Source organism: Medicago truncatula, chromosome 7 (assembly GCF_003473485.1).
Source record: "Medicago truncatula cultivar Jemalong A17 chromosome 7, MtrunA17r5.0-ANR, whole genome shotgun sequence".
Lineage (NCBI taxonomy): Eukaryota > Viridiplantae > Streptophyta > Magnoliopsida > Fabales > Fabaceae > Medicago > Medicago truncatula.
In genome coordinates, this window is record NC_053048.1 from 4,699,540 (window position 1) to 4,714,639 (window position 15,100).

Genomic DNA, 15,100 nt, shown 5'->3' on the forward strand with positions numbered 1-15,100 from the left:
TAGACCAAAACCCTCAAAGAAAAAACGGGGTCCTCTAACTTCTTACCATCCCTAAGAATAATAGCATTTATAAGGCCTTTGGGGTTGGCTTCAGTTTGGCCCTGAAATACTCCGGGGGTTTGAGAGGAGGTAGCCACTTGTTGGTCTACTTGAGAGAGTTGAGTCTCTAACATTTTGTTGTGAGTAGCAATGGAGTCCACTTTTAATGTAAGCTTGACAAGAGAGTCATTCAAAAATCCAGTTTGATTCTTAAGCTCTTGGAGCTACTTGAATTGATTTATAACATAATTTTTCAGTAAAAGTTCCAAGCTGGATTTTTTAGGGATATCTTGGTTGTTTGCATAACCGGGTGGTGCTGTTTGTCCAAAGGGATTTTGAGGAGTTTTATAAAAATTTTGATTTGGCCTCATCCCTTGGTTATATTGAGCATAATTCAATTGCTTAGTATGGCCAAATATACCACAAACTTCACATGGAGGTGAAACAGGAGCAGTTGTGACAAAACTTATACTTAATTTATCAAATTTTTTAAAAAGTGTGTCCACCTTAGCATTCAAATGATCAAGGGTATAAGCTTCATACATACGTGCCTCTTTTTTAAAGGATGAAGGAGCAACCGCAGCGATGGCTCTTTCACTTGTCCACTGATAGTGGTTTTGAGCCATGTCCTCGATCAAAGCATATGCTGCTGTTTAAGTTTTATTCGTCAAAGCTCCACCTACAGCTGCATCAACATAAATTTTTGTGGTATACAAAAGACCATTATAAAAAGTGTGGATAATAAGCCACTTCTCTAAACCATGATAGTTGCAAAGCCTAAGCATTTCTTTGAAACACTCTCACGCATCGTAAAGAGATTCCCCATCTTTTTGAATGAATCGTGTGATTTGATTCCTTAACTGAACAATTTTACTATGGGGAAAGAATCGGGCAAGGAATGCTTGCCTCATTTGGTCCCATGAAGTAATAGAACCAACTTCCAATGAATGAAAACAAGCACTAGCTCTATCCCCTAAGGAAAAAGGAAAGAGGTGCAGCCTTACGGCTCTTGGTTTGCCTTCAAGGTTCCACTGAGTCTTAAAAAAGTTGAAATATGAAGATTCGGATCCTCAGTGGGTGATCCGAAAAATTGATTTTGCTGCACTAAGTAAATAAGTGCAGGTTTTATTTCAAAATTATTGTCCTCAACCGTTAGGTACATAATAACAGCGTATGGCTCATCTGAAGATGGGATTGCATACTCTCTGAGAGCGCGCTCCTCAGCTATATCGTTATTATTATGTGTGTTTCATCTTCTTTCACGGAAGAACCTTTCAATCTCAAGAACGAATTCTCCAAGACTTATGGTTCTTCGCATTCAAGAATAAAAAATTCCAAAAGTTAAAGGCAAAAAGAAAAAGAAAATAGAAAAAGAAAGAAAAAAAATAAAGAAAAAGAAAAAGAATTTTTTTTCTTTTCAGTCTAACCGTTATTAAAAAGTTAATCAAATTGCGTAACTCCCCAGCAACGGCGCCAAAAACTTGATGGGGTAAATTCGCAAGTGCACGGTTTACCGATGTAGTAATAAAAGATTATCATTCCGGCAGGGAGTTATGAATTCAATTAACTCTTAACAATGATTAGAAGAGAATTCAAAGTTAAAGTTGGGATTTTGTTTTAAGAAAATAACAATAATAATAAAAGCGTCTAGGGATTATTAGTTCGTCATGGTGACAAATCCTTCACAAACCAAACCCTAAACCTAAAACCTTATTTTGGACCTATTTTCTAAAGACAAATTTTTCTTTAGCCTATCACATCTCCTTTCAGTCTCAGTGAGTGTGTTTCTCTAGCAACCACGCCTATTTTCATGGTTGATTGCTATTGAAATCCTTGAAGTATGAAACTTTATTGTCTCAAAGTTTGCTATACTATTTTCATGTTTTACAATCCTTGTCTAATTTCACTTGTTCCAATATTAAAACTTCATCTTTCGATCCTTCGCTTGATATTTATGATTATGAATTAACAACCATTAAACTTCACCTTTCAGTCCCTCGAATAATACTTGTTAATTCATTACAAATACGGTGAACTAAATTAGAAAATAGATTTACATAAAATTAGGGTTCGAGGCTTGGTTTGATAGGGATTAGGTCATTAGACTCATCCAACAATCCCAAGACAAAGAAGAGTCTACTCACTCATGTTCATTGTAGACATAGAAGAGAAGAAGAAGAAGAACATAAAATAAAATAAAATAATAATAAGGAGAACTTTTATTCAAAGAAACAATTGTCACTATTAATTTCAGAGAACAAAAGATGATTCAATATATTTAGGTCAGAAATACATCAATAGAATGTTCCTCGAGAAACCATGGGCTTTAGGTGATGAGATAAAACCGCAAGTGCACGGTCCTATCGAAGTAGTAAAATAAGAGTATCGTTCCGACACGGAGTTATGAATTCAATTATCTTTTAACAATGATTAGAATTAAAGTATAGAAAATAGAAAGTTGTATTTTTGTATATTTAAAAGAAAATAATAATAAAAGATAAAAGCCTTGGGATTATTGGTTCATCCTAACGACAAGTCCTTCTCAAACCAAACTATTAAACTTATAACTTTATGTTAGACCTAATTTCTCAAGACAGTTTCTCTTTTGTTCCTCTAGCAACCAAGCATATTTCGCTGACTTGATTACTATTAGATTTTGGTCCTAAGTTGCAACCAAGCCTATTTCGCTGACTTGATCACAATTTAGAATCCTTGAAGTTCGAAACTATATGTCTCAAAGATTGTAAAGACTATTTCGATGCCTTTACAATCTTTGTCTAAATTCACTTGTTCGAATATCAAAGCTCCACTTTCGTTTTATGAATTGATAGTTGAGATGATGGATAAACAATTATCAAACCCTCCACTTTCATTTCCACAGTTTGATAATGGTTGATCCATGTTAAAGCGGTGAATCTAGATAAGAAATTAGGGTTACATAAGATTAAGGTTTAAAGCTTGGTTTGATTAGGATTATGTCATTTAGACTTATCCAACAATCCCAAGACAAAGAGAAGTCTACTCACTAATGTTCATCGTAGACAAGGAGAAGAAGAGAGAAAGCTTAAAAGTAAATAACAAGAAAGTAAATGAACTTTTATTAGAAAGACAATTGTCACATGTTGAATTCCAAGAAAAGATGAATATTTGTGATGGCTAGCTACTCTATTTATAGCATACATTCGACTTAAAATCTAAGTAATTACATTACTAGAATGTTCCACAAGAAACTGCGGGCTAAAATAGAGTAGCTTAAAATCTAAGCAAAAGCAGCAAAAGTGACTCTAGAGGGTGGCACGTCCGTGCCAAGCTTCTGACTTTGGGGGAGACATATTTTGTCTTCAAATCTTTGTATTTTCGTACCGAATCAGCTCCAGGTCCCTTTCTTTTGCTCCAAGACTCAATCCATCCAATATTCATTCCTGAAATATAATAAAATGCAATTTGTAGTAAACTATCTTAAAAAGGAAATAATACTAATATAAAATAAACTTAAATCTAATTAAAACTAGACTAAATAACATCTAGAAATGGATAATAAATGACTCATCATTAGGTTAGAAATAAATTAAACAGACAGCTTGTCCGAGAAGCAAAAGCAACAAAAGGAGTGCTGTGGTGGTGGCACGGGCGGTGCCTTGAAGGCACGGGCCGTGCAAGCTCTCTGGTGGCTTTTTGGCTTTGAATTGTTGGAGGCACGAGCTGTGTCTGTATTTTTGCACATAATCTTCATATATTTGGCCCAAATCAGCTCCAAATCTCCTTTCTTTTGCTCAAAGACGCAATCTTTCAAATATTTGTTCTTGAAATTAAATAACTTGCAATTGAAGTAAAATAGTTCTAAAAAGGAAATAAAATCAAATAAAATAGACTCAAATAATATATTAAAAACACTAATTATTAACTCAACACCTTGATATTTTCTTTTCACAGGATCCCGGACATCTTTAGACGTATTGCGCACAAGAATTATTTCCAGGATTGATCTATCAATGGAGTGGAAAAGATAATTCTTTACCGTTAGATCTTTGATCTTGCCATCTTCTACAACTTTTAGTTGTTCAGGAGTTGCATTTGGTGGTGCCATGGTGATTCAAGTTTCCACCAAACTCCAATATTCTTTTGATGGCAATAAATTCTCCACGAGTTCTTCTCAATGATCATATAACCTATCAAACTTGGGAATTGTAGGAGGCATAAATGCTTGTTGATCTACCATAGCTAAAACTTCAAATCAGTTTGAAGATTACACAAGAAGGATTGAAGAAGAAAGAAGGATCTTGATGAAGGTCTATGAAAGAACTTGCAATGAAAAACTTTGTAACTAGCCATGAAAATATTGTAACTAACTTCCCTCCAAAAACTGTGTTTTTGTAAAACTGAGATGTTTATGTGAAACATGATAGATGTCCCTTAACGCAGCTCCTGATACCAATTGTAAGGTGAATTGAATTTTCATTATTGAATCTTATTTATAAAAGGTCTTAAGTTGTCTTAAACAACCTTTTGGACCCAAAATTTGAGGTTAAATTTGTCATTTTAATATTGACATCTCATTATTATTATTAGTTAATATATATCAAGTAATTATTATTAGTTAATTTAAGTAATTGAACAAACTTTTGCTAAATTTGTGCAAAAAATTACTAAATACGTTTTTTTTTCTTCGATAATCTTAGTTTGTTTTTTCGTTTTTTTTCTTTCATAATCTTATTTTGTTTTTTGTTTGATGGACATCGTACAGTAGTTTGTTTTCTATTTTCTCTATTTATTTGGCAATATAAACATCAATCCCCATATTTTTTTTTCTTTCTTAACTAACTTTTCTTCAACAAACTTTTGCTAAAATAAATTTCTCATTAAATTTGTGTCACAAGAGAAAAAGAAAAAGAAAAAACAACCCTCATCTATTGTTTGTTTTTTGTAACTACTTCTGTCTACATTTGTGCCACTTTATGCCAAAGTAATCCTCTCTCAAATCTCTATACAATACAAGTAACATCAAATAGCATTTATAAGTCATAAGTCATATTACATCCTTCATCCTTCCATTAAATCATTTTGCTTCAAATTAAAGTACGTCATTTTTTTTTTTGCTTTTGAATCTCTTTTATTTTTATTTCTAACTTCACTTTTATATCAACGATTAAAGTATCTCTCTATTAATGTTTCTAACTTTATATGATTTATTTCTTCTCAATTCTATGTAGTTTGAATAATGGCTTCTCATATATTAGTTCTATTGATGACATTGTTGCTGGAAAAATTGATTGGATTGGAAGATACATGTTCGTATAGCTAATCTTTGGAAAAGTCTTGAATTCAACAAACCAAAACAGGCATCCAATATTGAATTACTTTTGCTAGATGAAAAGATATGGTCATGTATGATATTCACATGGTTCTATTGTACCTATAAATTTTGTTGTTAAATATCTCTGATTTATACTACAACATGTCTATGTATGTGATGAAAAGGATTCACTTTCTTTGTGGGTGGCTCTATTTTAATATAATATGCCGTTAAAAAAAACAAAATTAAAACTACTATAAATTGATAATAAATGAAGTTCTTTACTGGGTTTCATGACTGAAATATGGACGTATTGATAAAAAATATTATTTAGTCATTGTTTTTTGTTTCAAGCTTATATTTCACATTATCTTTTTATCTTATCTTATTTATAAAAGGTTTTAAGTTGTCTTAAACAACTTTTTGGAGTCAGAATTTGAGGTTAATTTTATCATTTTAATATTGACATCTCATTATTGTTATTATTTAATATATATTTAAGCAATTGAACAAACTTTTGCTAAATTTAATATTGACATCTCATTATTATTATTATTATTATTATTATTATTATTATTATTATTATTTAACATATATTTAAGCAATTGAACAAACTTTTGCTAAATTTGTGCCATAAACTACTAAATACGTTTTTTTTTTCTTCCATAATCTTAGTTTGTTTTTTTTTCCTTTCATAATCTTTTTTTTTTTATGGACATCATAGTTTGTTTTCTATTTTTTTGGTAGTGCTATTTTCTCTATTTATTTGGCAATATAAACACCGAACCCCATATGATTTTTTGTTTTTGTTAACTATGTTTTTCTAAACAAACTTTTGCTAAAAAAATTCTCATTAAATTTGTGCCACCAAAGAAAAGAAAAAACCTCATCTAACGTTTGTCTTTGGTAACTAACTATGTCTACATATGTGCCACTTTATGCCAAACTAATCATCTCTCAACTCTCTATATAAGTAACATCAAATAATATTTATAAGTCATCCTTCCTTTGATTAAATCATCTTGCTTCAAATTAATCGTACCTCATATTTTTTTGCTTTGAATCTCTTTTTTTATTTCTAACTTCTTTTTTTATATCAACGATTAAAGTATCTCTCTATTAATATTTTTAACTTTGTCTACCTTTCTATGATTTATTTCTTTTCAATTCTATGTAGGTTGAATAATGGCTTCTCATATTACTAATATTGATGACATTGTTGCTGGAAAAATCGATTGGAAGATACGTGTTCGTATAGTTAATCTTTGGAAAATTCCTGATTTCAACAAACCAAAAGAGGCATCCATTATTGAATTTCTTTTGCTAGATGAAAAGGTATGGTTCTGTTGTACCTATAAATTTTGTTATTAAAGATCTTTGATTTATTCATGTATTTCAAAATTTGTATCTTCTGTTTTTCATCACAAGTAAATTTAGCCTATTAAATTAAAAGAACCATGTATGAACGTGTTAGTAAAACAATTAGCCTATTAAATTCAAAGGTGGGGATTTATTTGTTTTGGTTGTTGCTGTGCAGTTTTTGGGTGCGCGGGGTTCCTGTTCCTCCACTATAATCTTCTTTGTTATTTTGAGTTCACTACACTTTCTTTCTGGTGGCTCTGTTTTAATATAATATGCCGTTAAAAAAAAAAAAAAAACAGCCAAACTGCACAGCCGAATCTAACAGCGCATCTAACAGGAGCAGCAAAACTGCTGAACTGAATTTAGCAGGACACGGCATAGGAGAGGTTAACATGCCTTAGCCAATTGCCTGCCCAAAACACATCCGAAAAACAACCTAAACTATTATAAATTGATAATAAAAGAAGTTTATTAATTTGATTCATGACTGTCCATACTATGGACGTGTTGATATGATTATATCATTGTTTTTTTTTGTTTCACCTTTATTTTTTTTGAAAGAATTTGTTTCAGGTTTATAATTCTCATTATCTTTTTATTCACATAAATTCACATAATATTTTATTTATTTCAGCTGTCAAAGATACAAGCTTCTATTAAAAGCAAGGATTTCAAACAACTTGGAGATTCTATTGAAGAGGGTGCTTCGTATACTATAGAAAAGTTCTTGATCCAATTTAATAAAGAAAATATTAAGCCAACAAATCACAAATACAAGCTAACTTTGATAGGAAGCACTATTATAACCAAAACATCTTATGATAAAATTCCTACAAATTTGTTTAACTTCACAAAATTTCCGGACATTATTGGTGGTACTGATAACGGTGTTTTAATGGGTTAGTACTTTATACTAAACTTACAAATTAAATATTAACTTATTTTTAGATTTTTATGATTTCTTTTTTATGATTGTTTTAACTACATATATAGATGTTTTTTTTAATTATTATTCTTAGTCTAATAAAAATTATTTTGTAAATTTCAGGAGCAATACAATCATTTGTATTTTATGGGGTCATTTTGCTGAACAAATGAATAGCTATATGAGCACGAATAGAAATACTTTTTCAATTGTAGTTGTTATGCATCTATGTCGACTTAAAGTTTTTGGTGGTAATTAGATTATCTTTTTAAATGTAATTATTTTTAATTTCTTTGTATTGTTAATGATATATATCACTTAATACCTTTTGGTGTATCGTTTTAATAGGTATGTATGGGATTGCCAATGCATTCAATGAAACCAAGCTGCTTATAAATCCCAACATTGAAGAATGTTGCACCTACAAGAAAGGGTATGCACTAACCTATCGTTATTACACATATATTATATATTGATAATTGGAAGGAAAAAAAAATTGTTAAGTATGATTTTCTTATATTTTACGATAGAATGCAAATTGGCAATGCATCTTTGACCCAAGGGGTCACCCAGATGACAGCACAATCTTCACTTTCTTTGTCTAATGATCTACTCCAAACAAAAAACATGACAATTTCAGATATTACACAAGCTAAACAGGTCTACAACTTTATGCTAATTTGCTTTGACTTATACTATTGTACTATGTTGTTAAATAATTCTTAATCCATATCTTTGTGTTTTAATTTTCTAATTATTATTCTTTAAATAAATTTAATAACTACGCAGGTGGGTGCATGTGTTGTCTTGGCTAAAATTATTGACATAGACACCAATAAAAAGTGGTGCTACGTTTCATGTGATAAGTGTTTTAAGAAGGTTGAACCTGGTTGTACAAAATACTTTTGTGAAAAATGTGATACATTAGTCGATGCTAAAAAAGGTAACGTTTTCCATATTAATTTTTCTTATGTTTCACTCTTTTTTTTTAAGCTAAACTCAATTATTCTTTCTATTCGGTTACTTATATAATTAGCAAATCTAATTTCAATTTTTTTTCTTTCTAATAACTTACTATGTACATGATTATATAAACGACAATTTTATATAAACGACAAGTTGCATCATCACCACTTTTATTCTTTTGGTCACTGATTTTTTTGGTTAGTGTTTCCTTATAAGGTTATTGAATCTTTCATGTATATTCACTTTTCATTTTAGGTTTATGGTGCACATTCATGTTATGGATGATAGTGGGTCAACTACCTTTGTGTTGTTTGATGGAGTTATTTCACAGCACTTTGGAAAGACTGCAAAAGAACAAATGGTATTGATAATGAACTTAAGTATATTGTTTTTTTGTATTTTTTATGTTATATTATTAAAACAATAAACATTGGTTTTAATTGTTTACTAATCCAAATAAAAAACAGGGAAAGACCACAAATGATTATCCAACCGAGTTTGACACCTTAGTGATAAGGAAATGCTTTTCAAACTGGAGATCAATCAAAAAAATGTTGAACAGAGGTTTTATACCTATGTAGTCAAAAAGATGTCCGATGACAATGAAATCATTGATGAGTTTAAGAAAAAGTATTATATTGAGTGTCATACTGCTCCTCCGAATGGTGAGGAAGATGATGTTGATATCATAGGTCCTATTACTCCCCAAACTGATGATAACATTAAGGTAGTTAAATATTCTTTATATCTACTTTAAAAGTATTCATAAAACTTATTAAATTAACTATTGTTATGAATGTTTATTATTCATGTAGCTTCTTGGTGATGAAGCTAATTCTATTCCTAAAGATACTCATCCATCCAAGTCTTTGAGAAAGAGAAACGCCGACTCAGATGCAACATATATTGACGTTGATTGTCAAACTCGGTCGTCCACCACTAAATTGCAGAAAGTTGTCAAAATTAAGCAAGAACCTGAAGATTGATATTTTAGCTCTTCTTAGTCTACACTACTTAGATTTATTTTGTTTCGTTTTTCTTTTTTACTCAATAAGTACCTTCTTAATTGTTATTTGTTTTGGAATTTATCTGCTTCACATTTGCTAATATAGTTGTTATAACATTTGGTACTTTGGTGCATATGTCATACATCCAAAAATAACATGTTTACGTCCTTTTTTGTCCACGTCAATGTCACTCTATCTATATAAAAAAAAATTATCTCTATCGAATGATGTGGTGGTAACCAAAAATCACTTGCGTTGGTGACCAAAATAAATCACCTTACTTTTTTTTATTGTGTTTCGTAGCATTATCAATATCCTCTCTTCATATGGTGGCAAAAACTATATGCATGCCTATTCTTAAATGATAACTCATATTTTGCTATAAGCACAAATAAATTTTATGTGAAAAACCAACTTTAGAAAAATGTTAATTCAACCAAGTTATTCAAACTACTAGCAAGAGTCCTTCTTTTTTAACTTGAAAAGTGATTTTTTTTACTTCTTATAAAGGCTATAACAAATAGACTCATAAACTAGGTAACTTTTTTTTTTCTTCTTTTTTCTCTTCATAATAATCTTAGTTTGTTTTCCATTAATTGTTTGGATACAACTATATAAAATGAATTATCTTATTTAAAATTGCTTCAATATTTTGATTCTTATTTTGGGAAAAAATTTTAGATTCTATTTTTTTATTACAAATTGTAAAAATTGGATGCACACTCTTAAAAGTGATTTTTTTTACTTCTTAAAAAAGCTATAACAAATAGACTCATCAAAATAGAATCTAACTGTTTTTTTTTTCTCTTCATAATAATCTTAGTTTGTTTTCCACTAACTTTCCTATTTTGTTGACCTACCCTCATCTATTGTTTGTTTTTGTTAAGTAACTTTTCCTAGATATGTGGCACTTTATGCCAAACTAATCCACTATCTCTCTCTATATAAGTGGTCGTCTTGGGTGGTGATTTCAGGAAAATTCTTCCGGTCATTCCAAGAGCACCAAGACATGATGTTGTTGATGCTAGCATTAATTCATCGCGCCTTTGGAAACATTGTCGAGTCTTAAAATTGACCAAAAACATGAGGCTTCAAACTGGATCTTCATGTTCTGATGTCAATGAACTCAAAGAGTTCTCTGACTGAATTTTAAATGTTGGAGATGGAAATATTGGAGACAACAATGATGGGGAAGCTGAAATTGAAATACCAGATGATATGTTGATCAAGAACTCAGGTGACCCAATTTCTTCAATTGTTAATAGCACATATCCATCACTTTTGGAGAATATGAGTGATATTTCATTTTTTTTAAGATAGGGCAATTTTAGCACCTACCAATGATATTGTTGATTCACTAAACAATTACATTTTATCGATGATTCCTGGTGAGAAAAAAACATACTTAAGTGCTGATAGTCCGTCTACACAGGATGAAGATATTAATGGTCCTGATCAGATTCTCACTCCAGAATTTTTGAACACCGTCAAATCTTCAGGTTTGCCAAACCATGAGTTAAATCTCAAGGTTGGAGTTCCAATTATGTTATTGAGAAATATTGATCAGCCATTAGGATTATGCAATGGTACGCGCCTTATAAATACGCAAACGGGAAATTTCGTACTTGAGGCAAAGATAATATCACAAAACAGTATTGGACAAAAGGTATATATCCCAAGATTGAGTTTGTCTCCATCTCCATCTGATACAAAACTTCCTTTCACGTTTCAACGTAAACAATTTCCTATTATGGTCTCATTTACGATGACTATCAATAAGAGTCAAGGACAATCTCTTAAAAATGTTGGAATATATCTTCCAAAACCCATATTTTCACACGGACAGTTATATGTTGCTCTTTCACGCGTTACTTCACGTGCTGGGCTGAAGATGCTGATTTGCGATGACGAAGGACGTGTCTCCAACAAAACTAATAATGTTGTCTACAAAGAAGTCTTTTAGAATTTAAGATAGGTAATTTACACATATACATATTCGTATATATTTTCTATTTGTTTATTGTTGCGTGCATCTAGCTATGTTTTTCAAAGCACTTTTATTTAAAATAATGCATTTCTTTCGAACTATATATATATATATATATATATATATATATATATATATATATATATATATATATATATATATATGTATATATGTGCGTGTGTGTGTGGGCGCACATGCGTGTGTAAGAAATAATATTTAGAATTTTGTTGTTGACAAAAAAGTCAAAACTTATCAACTAAATTTGTTTCACAAATTAACAATATGTTATGCATTTTTCTTATACTTTTTTATATGGTTATGTAATTTGTATTTCTCTTTATACCTTATGCCATTTAAAATAATCGTGTATAATCATACAATTTTTTTTTATTTCATGCCAGGTTGATCATCATCTTTATGATGAATTTTTGATTTGGAATCAGCAAAAGTCATGGACACAAAACTGAGTTTTACCGATTCAATTGTTGAGAATTGATACGTCTTTATTATCCAAAAATTTGTATATTATTATTCAAGACAAACTTATATTAGTTGTTGCATTTGGTTATTTTTATTTGTCTATCCAAATTGATATCGAGAATTCTAAATCACTTCAAGTTTTTATTGATTTTATTTTGAACACGTTAATTCATACTCACTTACAACTATTATTGTTTCATTTACGATTATCTTATTTATTAATCAATATCATATCTTATCGCACGGGTTTAAATACCAGTAGTGTTATACAATGCTTTATATAGAAGCTGATTAGAATAAAAAATTCAACTAAACTAGTTTACTTAAAAAACAAGTAACCTAAAAAAAGCTACTTTTAACTAACTAATAGCTGGTATATCCTAGCACACAAGTGGGTAAGTCGTGGTTGCCACCAACGACTTACCCTCTTTTTTAAAGTAAAAACGTTGATGGCAGACACTGCTTTGCTTTTTTATTTTATTTATTTTTATTATAAATTGACTTTAGTGACAAATAAAAGTCGTCACTGGATCTTTAAAAAAAAATAAAAAATCGTCATCACCAGAAGTCATATGTGTAATTTTCTTGAAAACTAGATTTGTTTCTTGAAAACTACACTTTTTTGGTGAATAAATTTAAAAAGTGCACTCTTTTGGTAAAAAGAAAAATATTCAAGAGAGACTATGGCCCCGTTTGGATAAACAGCTTATATAGATGCTTATAGCATTAGAGCTTATATCATTAGAGCTTACATCATAAGCTCTTATACTTAATAAGCTGTTTATGTTTAGATATGTACACTAAAAAGTACTTACATAAATTGAAGTGTTTGGATGTGACATTACATAACCAATTATCAAAATTTTAAATATTTTTAAGTTAACATAAAAATCAGAGAATCGAACCATAATTATCAAGATTTTTTTGATAAAAATAATCAAGATGTAAAAAACAATATTATAATATATTAATTATAATTATATATATATACTAACTTTTCATTTTAGTCCCTCTAAAATTTTCCATCTTCACTTTTGGTCCCTCTTTTAAAGTAAACTCATATGTAGAATTCATATTTTTGAATAAAATTCATAATATTATAAGAATCTCGCCCAAAAAAATTTAGAATTTTTTAACAAAACATAAATTTAATATGAATTTTTATATTTTGATGGTTAAAAATTCATATTAAATTTATGTTATGTTAAAAAATTCTAATTTTTTTTTGGGAAATATTCTACACATTTTTGCACAATTTCATTAAAAAAAAATACTAAAATTAACTTAAAAATAGGGACCAAAAGTAGTGATTGAAAATTTTATAGGGACTAAAAGTTGAAGGAAAATTTTAGAGGGGCTAAAACGAAAAGTTGGTATATTTGTAGGGACCAAAAACATATTCAACCCTATATAGTATAATCAATATTTGTCCTTAAAAAAAATATCAAGATAACAAAAAATAATAAAATCTTCCTTAAAAAAAACGAAAAGTTTGTTTTTTCTATTCAGTTTAATTTTGTTACGTAACAAAAAATAATAAAAATCTTCCTTAAAAAAATAATAATAAAAATCTTAGTTACATGTGTTACTTTAGTAAGATAAGTATATAACAATTTTGTTACTTATGCACCGCCAAAGATAATTATAATTAAAATATATGTTTGGAAAAAGTGGCTCCAGAGAGAATCGAAGGAGGTCACATAAATTCATAAGCTCCTTGTTAAGCCGGAGGGTAAGCTGAAAATTTAGGCTTATTGAAATATGGCATAAGCAGCTTATGAAACCATGATAAGCTATTTTTATTTATTTACCCAAACACCTTTGAAAAGACTTATGGGAGTAGATAAGCCCACATAAGCTCAAAATAAGCCAATCCAAACGGAACCTATGTCTGTGAAACTCCATTTACATCTTAATGTGCACAATTAATAATTTCTACAATTAATAACTTGTAGAAAAATAGAAGTTTTACAAAATAAGAAACTGCAATTGGCGATTTGAATAGCTTATCTTTCTCTGTCTACTACACTAACCATAAAGCTAAAATTTCAAAACTAATTATTTTCTTGGCTTAATTACACTATTGATCCTTACATTTTGACCAATTCACGAAAATGGTCCCGCCTCTTTTAAATTGAATAAAATCGTCCCTAAACTATCATGTTTTTGCAGTTTTAGTCCTACCTCCTATTTTCAAACTCCAGAAACGCAGGGAAATGACAGTTTTTGGTAGTTTTAGACCTACCCCTATGCTCAACCATGAAATCAACAAGGAATAAAGCATGTGGGCACAAAGAATCTATTTTATTCAGCACACTAACCAAAAAAACCCTAATTTGAAACATATCTTAGAAATTAGGGTTTTTTTTCTTAGTGTGTTCAATAAAGTGGATTCTTTGTACCCATATGCTTTATTCCTTGTTTATTTCATGGTTGAGCATAGGGGTAGGTCTAAAACTGTTATTTCTCTGCGTTTTTGGAGAATAAAATGAGGGATAAGACGAAAAATGCAACAAAAATGATAATTGAAGGACAATGTTATTCTGTTTTAAAAGGGCAGGACCAGTTTCGTGAGTAGGCCAAAACACGAGGATCAAAAGTGTACTTAAACCTATTTTCTTTGAGTAATAGATACTTTAAATGTCAATGGTGTGGAAAGACAAGGACCATCATGACTTTTATCACTTGTTATGTGAGTTGGATAATGATGAAAACCAATTTTGGAGTTTAATTTTCCAACTCTAAATGGCTGCTATCGATATCATCCACAAGAATGTACCACACCCTGCAGAAGACCACATAAAGTTATTGTGCAATTTTTGGAGTTATGAGATTTTCAAAAAATTGTTTTCTACCTCAAAATAAAGTGACAAAAAGGAAGACTAGCATAGACATTAAATTGAAAGTAGTAAGACTGGGCCATCCTATTATTAAAATATACAGCGATTTAAATGTTTATGAACTAATACCATTTAAAAAAATATTTAAGAAATTGTGAATACTTTATTTTTGTAAAAAAAGTTTAAATATTTTTTGAGAAA

General features: G+C 29.9%; 1 protein-coding gene, 1 long non-coding RNA gene and 1 other non-coding gene across 4 annotated transcripts; all 3 read left to right on the forward strand.

The window, feature by feature from the left end:
• The first annotated feature begins 795 nt into the window (after window positions 1-795).
• On the forward strand, window positions 796-901 carry LOC112416839 (small nucleolar RNA R71). The gene has a single exon (XR_003007350.1). It is a non-coding gene; the product is annotated as a small nucleolar RNA R71 (small nucleolar RNA).
• Window positions 902-7,872: 6,971 nt separating this feature from the next.
• On the forward strand, window positions 7,873-8,486 carry LOC120576901 (uncharacterized). Its single transcript, XR_005642975.1, has 3 exons — window positions 7,873-8,052; window positions 8,150-8,279; window positions 8,409-8,486. It is a non-coding gene; the product is annotated as an uncharacterized lncRNA (long non-coding RNA).
• Window positions 8,487-8,838: 352 nt separating this feature from the next.
• LOC112416379 (uncharacterized) lies at window positions 8,839-9,604 on the forward strand. 2 transcript variants are annotated; one of them, XM_024770012.2, is made up of 3 exons: window positions 8,839-8,946; window positions 9,053-9,312; window positions 9,401-9,604. In XM_024770012.2, the coding sequence occupies exons 2-3, from the start codon at window positions 9,106-9,108 to the stop codon at window positions 9,569-9,571; spliced, it is 378 nt and encodes a 125-aa protein (XP_024625780.1). In that variant the 5' UTR covers window positions 8,839-8,946; window positions 9,053-9,105; the 3' UTR covers window positions 9,572-9,604. The 2 variants fall into 2 exon arrangements, with proteins under 2 accessions (XP_024625780.1, XP_039683347.1); XM_039827413.1 differs by having other exon boundaries at window positions 9,167-9,312.
• The last annotated feature ends 5,496 nt before the right edge of the window (window positions 9,605-15,100 follow it).

What these genes read in the sequence shown, in the direction of transcription:
- LOC112416379 (XM_024770012.2), top strand. Translation starts at nt 9,106, where the DNA reads ATGCTTTTCAAACTGGAGATCAATCAAAAAAATGTTGAACAGAGGTTT. An exon ending in AAACTGATGATAACATTAAG is followed by an intron (nt 9,313 to 9,400) that starts GTAGTTAAATAT and finishes TTATTCATGTAG; the next exon opens with CTTCTTGGTGATGAAGCTAA.